The sequence below is a fragment of the Apteryx mantelli genome, chromosome 26 (assembly GCF_036417845.1).
Source record: "Apteryx mantelli isolate bAptMan1 chromosome 26, bAptMan1.hap1, whole genome shotgun sequence".
NCBI lineage: Eukaryota > Metazoa > Chordata > Aves > Apterygiformes > Apterygidae > Apteryx > Apteryx mantelli.
The window spans coordinates 3,251,931-3,268,010 of record NC_090003.1 but is presented as its reverse complement, the minus strand read 5'-3'; the positions used below and the strand labels follow the sequence as shown (position 1 = coordinate 3,268,010).

The window sequence follows — 16,080 nt, the reverse complement described above, 5'->3', positions numbered from 1 at the left end:
ACTTGAATGCTTATGATATACTCCCAGGTCCTTGTGGGGAATTGCTGTCAAATCGAGGAGTATTTTGCCTGTTCCATTCTGAAATTGGATTTGCTGTCCATTTTGCACATCTGCCGATAAAATTTTTTATAGTCCCACCATACTTGTTTTCTTTAGAGGTCAGGATCATGTGGGAGAGAGGAGAGTCTTACTGCTTTTTTCAATTTTGCTATGTAGATTGATCTTAAAATGTTTACTCAAGTACACCTGATAATAAATTGTTAGACTTAAGGGAGTACTTGTACCTGAGCTCAAGCTCTTTAACTTTGTTTTACTTGGAGGACTATAACACCTCTGTCCTCTCAAGCACTCAAAAGCCTGTGATTGGAGAGCAGGTCTGAAAGGACCCGTATTTCTTCCTAATGACATCTGCCCCAAAGCTAGGCATTCCTCTTCAGAATATTTGCCTTTTGGTAGTGACTTTTTTGGGTTGGTCTTCTGTAGCATGGTCTCCTGTATCTTTTGGGTTCTCAAAACATCAGGCTTGTAAAGCAAAGGGCTGTATAAGAAGCAAATTTGTAAAGCTGTTTGTGTGAGCCAAGTATTAGAGCTACAGCAGGCCAGTAGTGTGGTTTTACAGCTGTACTGCCCCAAATGCAGGTTGTACATTCACACAGGTACACACATGCCCACATGCTCTTTGGCCCTGGTAACTTGCAGCTGTTCCTTTTTCCTGTCCAGGTACTTTGATCACTGTTCTGGAGAAACTGCTGTCCCAGAAGACAGAGTCAGACCATGCAGGATGCTTGGTCATTTGGGCAGCACTCAACAATGCAGTTAAAGTTCGGGAGCTCCTTCTGAAGTACCCAGACAAGGCAAGTCTTGAGGGCATCCTTAATGGTTAATTTTTGTTGTGCTTCTTTAAAATACTGTCATAAAATTTTGTAGTAGAGTGGGGAAAAGGATGGGAGAGAAATGATAGATTTCTAAAACCTTGTATTAGATAGTAACAGTTGGGAAATGATTTTGCTGCAATTTAGGATTAAGACTGTAAATTAAATGTGTGCATCTTATGGCATCAGCATGTGGCTTTAAATCTGAACTGCAGTTAAGTCCTTACAGCATGTTTCCAAAGCTGGCTTTTTCCAGAAGGCTTTCCGTATGGACACTGCATCTCTAGAGTTAAGGAGAGAGGTATTCTTATATATGAAAACAGTGGCAGGATGTCCAAGAACGTGGCTCACTTTTAAAAATAAAGTGACAGGTTGTGCCTGGGTGAATGCATCTGTCCTTAGATGACCTTGCAAAAATGGAATTATTGGAGTCAGAGAAGGAAAAGAGAAATGCTGCCCAGATCCTTATACTGTGCATGTCTGTGCAGTGTCTTATCTCAGGTCTGGCTGGGAGAGCCAGACAGCGAGCAGTGGAACTGGGCTTGGCTTGTTGCTGAACAACTTATGTGCTTACAGGGTGCCAAACTGCTAGGATCACATCTGCTCAAATCATTTCTCTTTGAAGCTGCCTGTTAGAGAGGGTGCCAGCCCCTTCAAGTGAGGGGCACAGGGTCTGTAACAGGTTGAAAAAGGAGAACTAGACAGTGAAGTTTTTCAGCAGTGTCTTTGGGGAGCCATTGGTAACAAGAATTTCAAGGCTGTGACTGCGTGGCAGGCAGGAGCAGGTGGATGGGTGGCCACTGAACACTAGGATTGGTTCTAAAGGAACCTCTGTGAAGCTGATTTAGTTGTCTGATATTAGCTCTGGTTCTTTACTTACAAAATTAATGCAGGCCTCTGAAGATGGGAAGAAAAGAGGGAGCATCTATAATAGGTTAAAAGGAATAGCCAGCCACCCATGACTGTGTCTAACTTGTCTCAAATAAGAAAGTGCCAAGGGTCAGGAATACCTTATCATGTTACTTCTGTTAGAATATTATAAAGAGCAAGAGAAGGCTGGAATTGAGGCTCACTTAGCAGTGCAAGTTGAAATTGCTTGTGAAGGGTTTTCCAGCTTAACAGCATTGTCCTTCTTGCATAAATAGGAGAATAACACACTGGCCTCTTAACGCCTCCTTGCCTGGCTGCCTTGCCCATCCTTTTGAGTAGATCAAAGGAAGCATTGCCTGTCCTGCTGTTCTGACCGCTGTAGAACCAGCTGCAGGAAAGAAAAAATTGTTCTAGGCTGCTGAGGCTTTGCCAGCTCCTTCATCTCTTTTCCTTAGTCTCCCACTGATTTTAGTAGCTTCCATTCCTTTTTGTCTTGCTTTTCATACATCCTTTCTTTGCTCTTCAGCCCCTTTAATTCTTGAAAAATCTCACTGCAGGGTTTCAATACTCTGATTTACCTTCCAGCCATTGTGTCCTGTGAGGTACCTAGAGTGACATAGAAGAATGGGGACTTGGTATCTTCAAAGCCTTATGCAAAGCTAATCTGATTTCCTCACGCATTTTCCTATTAGGAAAGAAATTGTTGGCAGAGATGTCAAGTATCATGCTTGTAGGCCTAGAGGGATTTGGTGTCAGAGCTACAGTTAGAGCCCTGGCTTCCAGCTCTGTGTGCTTGACTTATTGTGTTGTCCATTTCACTTTAGAAATACTGTGGGATGAGGTCGGCATTTTAATTGATGTGCATAAAGCACCTGATCCAAGAGGCACAGATTCTGCTTATCACTTCTGAGCATACCACTGTTCTACAAGTAACAACCTTTATCCTGCTAGGCCTGCTCTAGAACAGAGATAAGGCCTGAACGCGAGCTAAGCTCTTTGCTAAGCTGTTTGCTGTGTCTGTGCCCTTCCTATAGGTCGACACAAAGAATCAGGGCAGAACTGCCCTGCAAATTGCCTCCTATCAGGGGCATCTGGATGTGGTGAAGATTTTGCTACAGGCACATGCCACCGTCAACCTAAGGGATGAAGAGGGGGATGCAGCGCTGCACTATGCAGCTTTTGGGTAGGAGATCTTTCTTCTTCTTGCTTTGGCTTATCTCATGCAAGACCTAGGGGGCTGTAAAAGAATATCCATAGATATAAATGAACAGTCTGTGTGAGGAGAGTGTGGCAGAGCATGGCTTTGCTCTGATTTTACTTCTCGTTAGAAATTGGCCCTTAAGCTTCAGGGCCACAGGTGAATTTCTTAAAGTGCTGATCTAACCTCCACAGCTAGGACAGTTCCCATGCTATGAAATTTTGGGAGGAATCAGAACAAATGATAAGTTTTGGGTGATTGGATTTTTGGTAGGGGCTTTTTTGTTTGGTTGGCTGGGGATTTTTTTTTAATGGTTTTTTTTGTAGGTGCATATATTTTCTAGAGCAAGATATAATGGTGTTGGCAGTTACTGGGGGAGAATTCATCAGCATCAAGAACAGGAGGTTACTGCCAATTTAAACCAGACTAATAGAGATTCTAGAATACCAATTAGGAAAGGTTTTTTTAATACTGAGAGGAGATGGGATGGGGTGGAGAGGATACAGAAATCGAGAAATTCTGCTGCCTTGCAAGGAAGGAGAATTTATATCTGCACAGCATGGAATCTAATCTGTCTTACCCCTGGCTTTTAAATCAGAAACCAAGCTGAGGTTGCCCGTTTGCTTATTGGTAAAGGAGCCAGTACAGACCTGTTAAACAATGCAAAGTGCACAGCGTTGTATGTTGCCGTTAATCAAGGATTCACAGAGGTGGTGCGGGCCCTCTGTGAGCTCAACTGTGATGTCAACCTCCCAGTAAGTTTTGGATTTTGGATGTCCCTTTCTTTTTTTTGGTGGGGGCAGGCACAGAGGGCCTTTATGATCTTGTGCCATTTGTTGTTTAGTGGAATTTGAAGCTCGTTCTCTTAACAAAAATATACTGCTGTTCATTGCACAGAGAAGATATATTCCTCTAACTTCAGTATTCTGAAATTCCAGTTTTGGGTCTGCCCCTTCATTGTTGTGAGTCTGCTCAGCTCAATCCAGTAGCACTTTCTGTTGTGCTGGACTCGGTCCTCCAGCAAGGACTGACCTGCTGCTAATGTATGATGTTGAAACACTCCTGTTCCCAGCAATAAGGACTGGTGAGGATTTTCAGACTTCCATTTAGGAACCCAAAGGGCAGTGGTGAATTGGACCTAGCCCATTTTTAGGGCACATGCATATGACGATGGGACTGGACTTTGCTGGGTCAGTCTCTCAAAGCTATTTAGGAGTATTAGCACTTACTTACTCAGGAGCTGGACTGAAGACCCAGTTAACTGATTTAATGAAGGTTATGAAACTGCTATGATGTGATTTGGTGACACTGTATATCTTCTTGTCTCAAACAGTCCCTCAGGGTGGCCTGTTCAATTCAACACTCTGTAACTGCTCTGCTTTGGTCTCCTGTATAGGATTCTCAGGGAGACACACCCCTGCATTATGCCATCACTGCTGATTACAAGGTCATCATTGAGATCCTCACTGAAGTACCCAACATTGACTTCACTATCCAGAATTGTCAAGGCTTCAACCTGCTCCACTATTCTGCTCTAAAAGGCAACAAACCGTAAGTGAATAAACCATGGTATGCATCCCTGGGATACCCACAGGTTGGCTAGGGCCCTCTGACACCAGGTAGTGATACAGTCTTGCTGAATGCATGTGAGACAGCTGTGAATCCTAGCAGGTAAGCACCCATCTGAGATAGGGGAAGTCACCACCCATCGTGGGCTTGGAGTGAATTCTCTGCTCTATTAGCAGTAATTCAGAAGTGGGACATGAGCAGAGAGTGCATGTGGTGCTGGGGGAGGAACAGGTGTCAGTTGCTGTGTAGTACACCTGCTTTTGCAGAAAGAGATGAGCTCAATCTGAAAGGTCTTTTCCTCTAATCTCTAGTTTTCAATTCTTATGTTGATGTGTTAATTCTCTGTAGAAGTGATTTCTCAGTAGGGGGCAGGGAAAGGCTGAGATCATCTAACTCACTATACCCAATGTGACACATTTTCAGCACTGCAAGTCTAGGATTGTGCCTATTATCCAGCTTCCTGTGCTTTCTCTGTTGTGTTTCTTATAGTTAGCTCTGCACAGAGCCTTATAGATGTTGAAGGCACATGAAATCAGAAAAAGATTCTTAATATTCCAAAAGCATTAGACAAGAATAACCATGAGAGAAGTAAATTTTTCTAATGATTATCAGTCTTGAAGGAGGAAAAAACAGCAGAAAATGTTCTATTCATTTATTCTGTGCCCTGTGCATGTTGAATAAGCTGTGCCTCCAAGACATGAAAAGCAACCTACATAATCATGCAAATTTTGGCAGACCTCAAAAAAATAGGAGAGCTGTACAAGTACCCGCAGCTTGGTTTCCTGAAAAACATCTGTAGACAGACTATGCTACTTTTCTGTAGCAAGCTTTCTGGCAGTGTGTGCAATATTTTAAGGCAGCAGAGAAATCTAATGTTCTGCCTCATTAAAGCTGCTAGTGAAGGTCTGTTCTAAACAGTGGTCCTATGCCTAAAGAGAGACTAAGGCAGGGTCTGCCCTGGAAATGCATGCAAGTGTAGCAACACTGGATAGGAGCATGGTTCTCTGTGACAGTTATGCTGACAAAATCCTTGTATATATGCAGTCAGGGTGGTGGAAAGATCCTCTTGCCCTCATAAGTTTTTCAGTGGGGAAGCTACTACACTCTGTCCCCACTGGCAGAGTTATAAGGGAAACCTTTCCCTCACAGTTTTCATCTAAGGGAGTCCTGCAGATGCATCAGTGAACAGAAGAGGAATAGAATTCCTCCTCTCAGTGAGGAGAAAGCTTTTCATCCATTTCCAAGGGAAGCAAAGGAACCGTGGGAGAGTGAATCATTGATACCAAATTAACATAGAAGGCACAATCACTCAAAACTAAGACGTGAAAAACCACTCCTCCAACCCTCCTTGAACAGCCCGTTATAATAAGAACCACCCTAGAGTTCCTCATTTAGCATCTGCTTATGGCTGGTCTGTTGGCGGCATTGATTTTGGCTCTTTTGGGTCAGGATGTGGGACTAAATTCTGTGTTGGTGGAGAGAGGTACAGCTTGAGGCAACTTTACAAGCCAATGTGTGCATCTGGACCTTTTTTACTGCTTTTATAGATATTAACTTGTGCTTGCTGTCTAACAGTAAGAAGGCAGTGGATGTAGCTCTAGATAGCTAGAAAAGAAAAGCTTGATTATGCATTTCTTAGGTTTAAATATGGCCAGGTATAGCTGTTGCATTCCTTGTCCCCTTCTTTCCTTCATGCATTTACAGGAAATCACTGCCTGCTTTCCCCCTCCCAACTTTCTTTTACCTCCCTGGATTCCCTAGGGGATCCTTCTGCTTCTGTATAGCCTTCTTACCTGTCTGGGATCATGTATGGAAGGACAGGAGAAGGACTATAATAAACTGTACAAGAATAAGTCTGCTCATTATTTTCAGTGGCAATGTGAGTTTACAGTTGCCAGCTCATGCTGCCTCTTAAAACATGAAGAACATTCATAACTACTGAACAGAAGAGGCAGGCCTGTCTCTTCTCCATTGTTTCCCTTCCTGATAAAATAACACTTCTGTCTCTGGTTAACCTCCAACACTCTAGAGCCATAAAGAAGATTCTAGCAAGAGCTCGACAGTTAGTTGACTCCAAAAAGGAAGATGGTTTCACTGCCTTGCACCTTGCTGCTCTCAATAATCACAAAGAAGTGGCTGAAATTCTCATCAAAGAGGTAAAAGCAAAACAAACAAACAAAAAAAAACCCCTCAGGTCTCCACCCCAAATGCCCCTATTTCCTCAGCTATCAGGTTAATGCTGGACTCATAAACATGTCTCTGTCTCTCTGAGCTGCCATTGCTGCCCAGATTTTAAAGAACAGGGCTTGACATTCCTGGTGATATTTTCTTTTAGCATTGGTAAGAAAGGAAAGGCCATCTTGTGGGCTAGAACAAAGGAGGGGTTAGAGCTGGATGTTGCAGGGAAATGTTCGGTAAGTGATGGATATGAAAGGAAAAGACTTTGGAATAGCTGTTAACCTGCTGATTAAGGAATGTGTAAATTTGTATTCTGGACCCTCCTCTACCTCACAGGTACAGGCCAGAGCCCTTGAAGCTCAGCTTCCCTCACTCCAGGTGAATGCTGAAGCTACCCAGCTATTGGTTATTCTGTGGTTGCTTTCTCTCTTTCTCTTTTCAAGAAGGAATATCTGAAGACATGTATTTAATTTGAATGCAGAACAAAATGTTTTGACGTGTTTACTCCCGAGTATTAGTCTTTCTTCAGCCTTAAGTAGGTGTTACACGTGTCCCTGGGAAGCAGCTTTCTTTAGCAATGAAAATAACAAACTGAAGGAGGGGAGGCTAATTGGCATCTTCCTATTGATTTCAGTGGCATCAAAGCTAGCATCTATCTCTGCTTTCAGATGATAGTGGCAATGAAAATGTCAACTACAGGTCAGCACTCCTGGATTTTGTTTCTGATTGTCAGTGGTTTGTTGTCTGAGTTTCTCCACCTTTACAATGGGGATCCAAGCCACCACACCAAGGCTCTAATGGCTCTACAAATGAGTGCTGTTGTGGAGAGATGTATGTGAACACTAACTACAGTATTGTGATAGCTTTATTTCTGATATAATCACTGCATTAGCCTAGCCATACCTCTAAATGCTCTCTGTGTTTCTAATCCCTTGCTGCTGCCTGCCCCTGCAGATTTGGCAGAAGGGTAGAATGATCCAGATTTCAGCAGGTTTTTCTCTTCTTTGCTCAGTGGTGCAAATGAAGAGGGGAAATCAAAGCACAACAGGCAGCAAGGAATCAATGTTGCTTTAAAAGAGCTAGGCCATGACTGTTTGCTTGGAGTAGTTCCAGGATTTGTTTGCAAGTGTCAGGAAACTGACTAGCTGTTGTCCAGCTCATTACCAGGAAAATGTTACCTGCATGTCACCTTGGGCACTGGGCTTCTGGTCCTCCCTTTCTTTACTTGATATCTGAGATGTCTGGACTGTATGGCCAAGGCACAGAGGGCAGGATCATGTAGCTCTCGCTTGGAGTTCTCTTTACTGCTCTGTCCTGAAGATGAAATTGATACTTGGGGCTTCAACAAGCACTGTAGCTGCAGCACTCTTCTTCAGCCAAACTCTGCAGCAACTACTCTTTTTGTCTGATGCAATTCTTCAAGGGTCGCTGTGATGTCAACCTCAAGAACAACCGGAACCAGACACCACTGCACTTGGCTGTCATCCAGGGACATGTAGAGATGGTGCAACTGCTGGTCAGTGAAGACAGTGATGTCAATACTGAGGATGAGGATGGGGACACAGCCATGCACATTGCTTTGGAACGGCAGCAGCTAATGTCAGTCATGATGGAGAAGCGTGAAGGGGAGATGGGATTGTCCCTGCTTTCCAAGGTGAGCTGGGCGTAGGAGAAATTCCAGCACCAAGGGCAGGGAAATGTTTGACAATGTTGAAATGACTGCAGATGGTGGGACCTAAGGGGGCTAAGTAAGGCAGGAAAAATGTATAAAGCCAGCCCAGACAAGGAGCTGGGAACAAAACTTCTTGCTTATGGGAAAGGAGTGAATATGTCCTCTGAGGCCTCAATATCTTAATTCTATGGTATGAGGGTATGCTTGGCTTTTAGCCAGAAGGCGGAGATTACTGGAGTAAGAAACACTTTACAATTCTCCTATGTAGACTAAGTACTCATATAATGAAGGAGGTGGTGGGTCCCCCAATAGAATCTTCAGTCTGGAATTGGTTGGGACTTCCCTGACTTTTTTTTTTTAAACTTTTTGGAAAATGCTAATAGGTATGAACAGTTTTTGGAAATGCATGTTTTTGACTTAACTTTTGTCAGAAGGATTTCTCAACGTTAAGTAGTCCACTTTGTAATAGTAGATAGTACAATAGCTACAGTACTTTTGTCTGCTCTGTTGAAAGACCTAAGTTTGAATCCTCACTCTGCCTTATTTAGAAACTCTGCCTTCCACAGGGTATTCTATAGGGAATGGGTCAGAGGAGAATGTGTCCTTTTCTTTTCCCTCCTTTGCTTCTTTTTCCATCTTTCAATGCAGAGTAAGAACAAACTTTTTTTATGAAACAGAATTCTTGTTTTCTAGCCAGTTCTAGGCAGGATCTGTCAATTTACAAAACCACAAGTGCAGTGGAAAAAGTGCTTTTCAGCATTTCTGTTAACTCTCAAGGCTAAATTTTGCCTGTATGCAAAGGCTGATTTGGTGCAGAAGAGCTGAATTTCTCCCTCAGTCTGAACACAGATCATTTCAGGAAAGGCTTTAGATCTAGAAATCAGCACATGATATGCCAAGTATTGGAAGCTTAGTCCGGTTCTTTGGCAAATATATTAAATTAGCCCTTCAAAATGTTCTGCCATCCATAAATATACCAATATGTGCACACACCAGATTTGCAATGCAAACCATGAGTGCAAATATCAATTATACATTCCAAATGGAATCAGAATGATTTCATTAAGGGGGACGATTTAGTACATTGAAAAAAATGGTCTACCGGTAACAATTTCTGAGCTTCTCTGCCTACAGATTCAAGCAAAGGGATCAGCAGCAAGGATGGATTTTAGCAACTTGATGAAAGTTGCACAGCAACTTTACTAGCTGTTGGGTGTTAGCATGTGCTGGGGATAGCTACTAGCTAGTCCTGGAGGCAGAGAGTCTCAGAGCTACAGGAGGGATCTGGGCATCACATTCCCTATTAACAGGAATGTCGTATCTAGATTCCTTAGGGCAGAAGGTAGGAAGGAGATTTAAGATGACCTAAATGTGTAGCTGCTTCCCCTCTAATTTTACATGCCCTAATCTACATGCCCTGGTCTTTTAAGTCAGTGGAAAATTTTTATTGACTTCAAATGAGTTTGGATCAGGTCCACAAAAGCTTGGCTTTTTAAATAGCTGCCACTTAGGGCTCCATACATTATCTGTTCATCTCCTAATATTTACTTTGGTGTCCTCGGTGTACTTCCTACTGAGGTGTCTTCACAGTGCCTCCTTAGTGCAGCTGAACACGTAAGAGGCCAAAGACTGAAAAAATGGAAGTCTGCTGGTTGAAACTTTGGCCAAGAAAGCACAGATGAGAAGGAGTCTCATCTACTTTTCTCATGGGTCTTTTCTTTAGAAGTAATAAGTGTTCCTCATCCCAAACTCAAAATGCAAAGGGGAATCAGCAAATAAATGAGCATTGAAGGGAAAAAGATGGGGATGAGAGGATGTTCTGCAGACCGCTCTGTTATATGGCTGCTTTGGCAACTCTTCCCCATAAAAGCCCTAATCACTGCTTTTGAGGTACCTGTGGGTACCTGAGCACTGAGTTATGCTTAAGTGTTTAGAAGTGTCCCAGTATATCAAGCTTGCCAGTAGGTTTATTTGCAGTGAACTCCACAACTGCTTTCTGGAATACTGGCCTCATCCACTTTTATTCAGACATGCTCTGAAACAAGCATCCTGACTTGAACCACGGTGCAGAAGGCAAAGCACAGCTAGGCTGCAACAGTTCCATTCTAAAGAATAGCACTTTTCACTACCTGAAGAAAGGAATGCCTATTACCATGATTAGTAATAATTAGCACCAGTTAGGACCAGTCTTTTATGCACTCTTGGAATGCAAGGTATGAATCTGTTATCTACATGCTGAAGGATCTTTTTGTTTACAAGTAGGAGTGCAAAACTGCACTTTCAAATTGCTCTGCATCAAATTCTGAAGAAAGTTTTAATCCTTGTACTGGCAAAGCTAAGTAATGGAGTTTTTTTTCTATTAATAGAGATTGTTTCTCATTATCCTTCAGCTACAGGCTTCTGGCGTCCTTGGAAACGTGGAGCTGAATGTTGGAACTGCAATTGCATGTTACTTAGCACAAGAAGGAGCAGATATTAATTATGCCAACCATCGCGGAAAGTCTCCTTTAGACCTCATTACAGATGGAAGGATTGTCCAGATCATCAAAGACTTCTCACAGAAATTCAGGTAGGCCATGTCCTCTGGATACTGTTCACAGTGTACTTCCCTGCAAATACAGAGTACTCCCACAGCTATTTGGTGTCACTCAGTGTGGCTCTCCAGGAGGGATTGAAGCCTCTCTGAAACATGTTGGATGTCAGTCTGAGCACCTCCTGTTTCATCTGGAGCTGGCTGCTAGCTGGATTCTTCTTTCAGGGTGCACACTGCTCTTTGAAACAGATGGCAACAGCGGATGAACGCTGCTCACACAAACTCAAGCTCTTGACTTAAAGAGCCCTGAAGCAGTCTGAGAAGACTTGCTGCTGAAGGCAAGAACAGCTTCTCTTCTGTCTTGCACAGTAATTCTGGATTTTGGTTTACTTTCTTTGCATTCTACAGTTACAGATATTTAAAGCCTAAACAGAGAGGAACTCCAACAAAAGAGTGAGCACCAGAATCCACAGAGTTTATTCCAAAGCTGGATAAATGCATATTTTTCAACTGATAAGAGAAATAACTGAGAAAGTGCCAAGGGGAGAACAGCAAGTCAAAGATGGCTTCATCTTAGGCTCTGAGAAACATAGGTCCGAAAGGCTGACTCCTCCCTGCAGACTGATGTACTGTCAAGACCTTACTGTCATTGTCCAAAAGGGCAGTTTCCACTTGTGTAAATATTAGTTGTACCTGCTCTTTCCTTTGGGTATTTTTTTGGCAGCTGCGGTGATGGCTGCTGCTAGTTAGATCCAGCCAGAATACCAGCCCCTAGAGGCTGAGCTGGCCACAGCAAGGGTAATGAAGGTTCAACACTTTATGCTCTCTGAGTATCTGCTGCACTGTCTGCATGTAGTGTTTGCCAGGGATCAGTGCAATTTTATCTGGTTACTGCAGAGGGACCTGGAGTATGTGGCTCAAATCTTGTTATATGTTCACGGTTGCAGGGAACAGCAGGTTTCTTCAGACAGCTCAGCCATTGTATGCAGCCTCCGCCGTGTGCACACCACCCCAAACACAATGACCAACCTTAGTGTCTCAAGTGTGGCAGCCCCCACAGAGTGCCTCGTCTGTTCAGAACTAGCATTGCTCATTCTTTTCTTCCCATGCCAGCACAGTATCGTGTGTGAAGGTAAGTCTGTTCTGTTTTTCTGTCTTTTTTACCCCTTTTCTTTCCCCTCCTTTTCCACCAGATAGCCTCTCTGTTTAGACTCTCATAAATCAGGCTCCATTCAGACACAAAACTATTGGGCTGTGACCTGAAACAACCCCGGCATGATTTCAGCAACATCCTCTTAGATGGGATGCCCAAAGCTACCTGTGAAAAGCACTGTGTGTTCTGGGCATTTGTTGATGGGGACCCCAGGCAGCTTAGCTTGTGCTTATAGATGCCCTGGATGATTCAGAAGGAAGGCCGGATGTTTCAGTTCTAGCTGGCAGTGTGCTCTCCACCAAAACCTCCTGAGAAGGATTTTCCCTTTCTCTGGCCATAGTTATCTGTTTGCATTTCAATTATTTTAACAGCAGCCTGCTCAAGCATCTCAGCAAGTCTGTTATCTTGCTAAGGCCACCTCAGTCTGACTACAGGGCTTTTGGTAAGGACTGCATGCCAGAGCCACATCCATTTCTCTCAGAGCAAAGGGCTGTTTTGCAGCCACAGCGCAGCAGTTCCAGTGGAGAAGCTAGGATTATGATCCTGTCATTATTGCAGAGCACAGAGCACTGAAGAATTAAGGGTGTTGTATTTGCTACTGGGAGAGGATAGACTAAACCCAAGAGACCTTCAAGAAGAAGGTGGTTTCCTCATTTCTGTGCAGAAACAACCTCTTAATCATCCAGGAAGTACTCAGGTTGTTTAAAGCTGATGTTCTTGAGTATGTCTTCTTCCTCTTGCTTCTGGTACAATGGACTTAACTGTAAACTCTTTTTATCTCATTTGTGGTAGAATGCTCCAGGAGAATGAAGAAGTGCATCAAATGTCAAGTGACAATAACCAAAAAACTCAAACAAGGTATGTTTGCTGTTCCTACTGTGCAGTGCCATAGATTGGGAAGGGTCCTTCACAGTGTTTATTTGGGCAGCATCAATGATTCTCAGTGAAATAAGCATAAGAAAGGGTTTGATTTTGTGTGCATGTTGGATTGACTAGCTTCAGAGAGGCAAAGGTAGATTAACTCTAAGATGTCATAGGCCAAGCTCAAGCTGCATAGACAAAATAGAATATTTGAGGAAGCTTGTCCTGTACTTGACTTACTCTGTGTATTGAAAGCAAATGTCAGGTTCTCCATGTGCTAGTCTAACCCTTTTTGTAGGCAGTGATTTAACAGTGAAAATTTGTGAGAAAGGAAAAATTTATTTCTTGTGGAAAGACTTGCTTCTCACATGGCTGAGATTACAGTGCCTGTGCACTGGGACTGAGGGAAGCCAACTGTCTATGAATCATTGAGCTGATTTGCTTTAATAAAGCTCTTTAGACCAGTTTTAAACAGGGATTGTCTTCTGTCCCTATTACTCAGTGCCCAGAATGGGGAATGCTATACATAGCAGCAAGGTGGTAGCAGGTTGCGCACTGAAGCTTTTCAATAGAGCATGTGAGAGTGGATGTCTTTCTGGCTGAGATCACTCTTAGCACAAGTTTATAGCAGTGCACATGGAAAGGAATTGCATGTCCTGCTGCAGCTGATTTAGCTTCATGTATGCCTTTGTTGGCATCAGGCTGTGGTCTTGTGACTTGATGCCTTGGACAAAAGTATAGGGGAACCAAGAATCTGTCACATGGCATCAGACATACACATCTGGCTAAGCCCAAAATCCTCTTTGGAACTTCATAATGCAAAAAATAGCAAGTTTACCTGCCAGTAGGCAGGAGCCTTGTCTTTGCTGTAAGCTGCAAAGTGTCATCGAGGTGGAGAGCAGAATTCCAAATGAGAGATTTGTATGCAGATTTCCACTGCAAGAGAAGCAGCCAGGTTTCTGAGTATATGAACAGGACTTCCCTGTCAGTGATGTATACAGTGTCTTTAACATGCTCCCCATTTCCCAAACTTGCTACAGCTTTATGGATTTGAAATCACTTCTTGCACCACTGAAGTATAATTAATTTCAAAATGTTGGGGAAAGGGACATCTATATCAAAGTGTAAAGCTACTTAATCAAAGATTTAGGAGCAGAAGGTGAACAGTGGCTGTGTTAAGCTGAAACCAGGAGGAGTCTATTTACCTAAGTTGGCAGCTGAACAGCACTTGGGGTTCTTTTATTTCATCTGATTTAGAACCAAATATCTCTGCAAGGTCCACTAAATTTTGCCTATAAAATTGACTAGATGATTCTGTTTGTGTAACTTGATGCATGGAGAAGTCAGCTTAAGTGAGTTCACATGGTTTCTTCTTGCTGTGGCCTGAAAGACTTGAGCCAAAATTTGTATCCCAGATGTAAACAGGAGGTTGAGAGGATGGAGTACAGCACTGTAAGGATTCCTGGCCCTGTATGCCAGAGCATCACAACCACCTTTGAAAGTTTTTACTTCAAGGTTGCAGCAGCATATTGCAGAACACCAAGGCAGGACATATCAGAAAGTGTTTTTTTGGTGTGGTTTTTTTTTTTGTTTTTTTTTTTTTTGTTTTTTTTTTGTTTTTTTTTTGTTTTTTTACAAAACACACACACATGCACACAAAAAGCTGAGCAACAGAACAGAGGAAAGCAACAGTGGCTTTTATCTGAGGAATCCTTGGATCAGGCTCAATGAAGAGAGTTTAGTCTGACATAATTGCTGCTCTTGAGGGGCAAAGTCTAATGAAAGAGGCACTGCATAAGGGAATAGGCAGAGCAAACTAGCCACTAACTCTCTTCCTGCCCTCCCACCCCTGCAGACAGCACCGAGGTGGAGTGCAGCCCAAGCTCTGAATCCACAGATCAGAGGAAGCTCATGGAGGAGCTGCAGAACCGCTACCGGCAGATGGAAGAGCGCATCACCTGCCCGATTTGCATTGACGACCAAATCAAACTGGTCTTCCAGTGTGGACATGGCTCTTGCCCAGACTGCAGCACAGCCTTGACCGTGTGTCCTATCTGCCGGCAGGCTATCCGGGAGAGGATTCAGATCTTTGTCTAAGGATATGCTTACTTCTCTTCCCATTCCCACCTCCCTCCTTTACTTCCTTTTTGTTTGCATTTTAGATGAGAGGCACTGGTCTATCTGATGTGTTTGGTTACATGCAAAGCCATCCTCAAAGGGGAAGAAGCAAATAACTAATGTGACTTGGACAGAAGCAGAGGGAGTCCCCTCCAGTCTCAATATTATACACGCAAGCAGTGGTGCTTGAGGGCAGACAGCCCCTCTTCTCTGTGCTCCTGATCCATCAGAAAGACATGAAATAAAGGACACTGACTTCTGCTGAAGGCAGAAGAGACTCAGACCAGAGGCAACTAGACTTTCATGCACAGATGTTTTCAAGGGCATCCAGCTCCAGTGACTGCATCCTGTCGTCCCTGCAGTGTCAGATTTGCAGCCTTGTGTTGCTCTGAAAGGAGATGCTGTAGGAGGATATACCTCATACCTTTGCAAGCAATGGGAAAGCAATACTCTTGCACTTCACATGAGGAGATATCAGAGGAGAGCAGTCACAGCCTTCAGTCCTCCCAGGGGCTTGTTGGTGATAGAAAGGTAGTGTCCTAAGACGGTATACTCTCTGAACTAGTCCTCATGGGCTCAACAAGATCTTGGACTGAAAGAGGCAAATCTGGATGTGATAAGATCCTAGAGGCAGAGTGCGTGCCTTAGAGATAAAGTAGTGAGCAGTGATTGGAGAAAATACGTTGTTGCAAGAAGCACTTCTAACCTCTCAGTGACACTCTTCCTTCCCTGCTCCCCCAGCTGTGTGTTCAGAGACTCCTGAGCTTTCTATCCATGATGCCAAAGGCAGGTGTTAAAAACTCCAATCAAAGTGTAAAGAAAATAAATAGTAATAATTAAGAAATAAGGAAGAGGGATTTCATTTTTGTTTCATTGTTTTGCAGCAAAACTTAATAAAATAAAGTTTATATTTTCCTGAGCATTAAAATGAATGTGCAAACAATAGTTAAAATATGGATCCAGCTGTATTGTATTTTCCTATCCTACTGTCTGACTGGAGAAATATTATCCAGTGAATCTATCCTGTAAAGTAACTGTTGGCAGAAGTGGCAACCT

General features: G+C 43.2%; 1 protein-coding gene across 7 annotated transcripts in view; it reads left to right on the top strand.

The window, feature by feature from the left end:
- The window catches only part of MIB2 (MIB E3 ubiquitin protein ligase 2), a 63,688-nt gene extending 47,719 nt beyond the window's left edge, over positions 1-15,969 (top strand). For 6 of the 7 annotated variants that reach the window (XM_067311262.1, XM_067311260.1, XM_067311261.1 and 3 more), the window contains 10 exons: positions 721-854; positions 2,777-2,925; positions 3,539-3,695; positions 4,337-4,491; positions 6,539-6,665; positions 8,111-8,341; positions 10,750-10,928; positions 11,840-12,024; positions 12,838-12,903; positions 14,762-15,969. In XM_067311262.1, the coding sequence (XP_067167363.1) occupies positions 721-854; positions 2,777-2,925; positions 3,539-3,695; positions 4,337-4,491; positions 6,539-6,665; positions 8,111-8,341; positions 10,750-10,928; positions 11,840-12,024; positions 12,838-12,903; positions 14,762-15,003 (1,625 nt within the window). In that variant the 3' untranslated portion in view covers positions 15,004-15,969. The remainder of the gene's footprint in view (positions 1-720; positions 855-2,776; positions 2,926-3,538; positions 3,696-4,336; positions 4,492-6,538; positions 6,666-8,110; positions 8,342-10,749; positions 10,929-11,839; positions 12,025-12,837; positions 12,904-14,761) is intronic. The other variant, XM_067311265.1, reaches the window with a different exon arrangement.
- Positions 15,970-16,080: the final 111 nt, after the last annotated feature.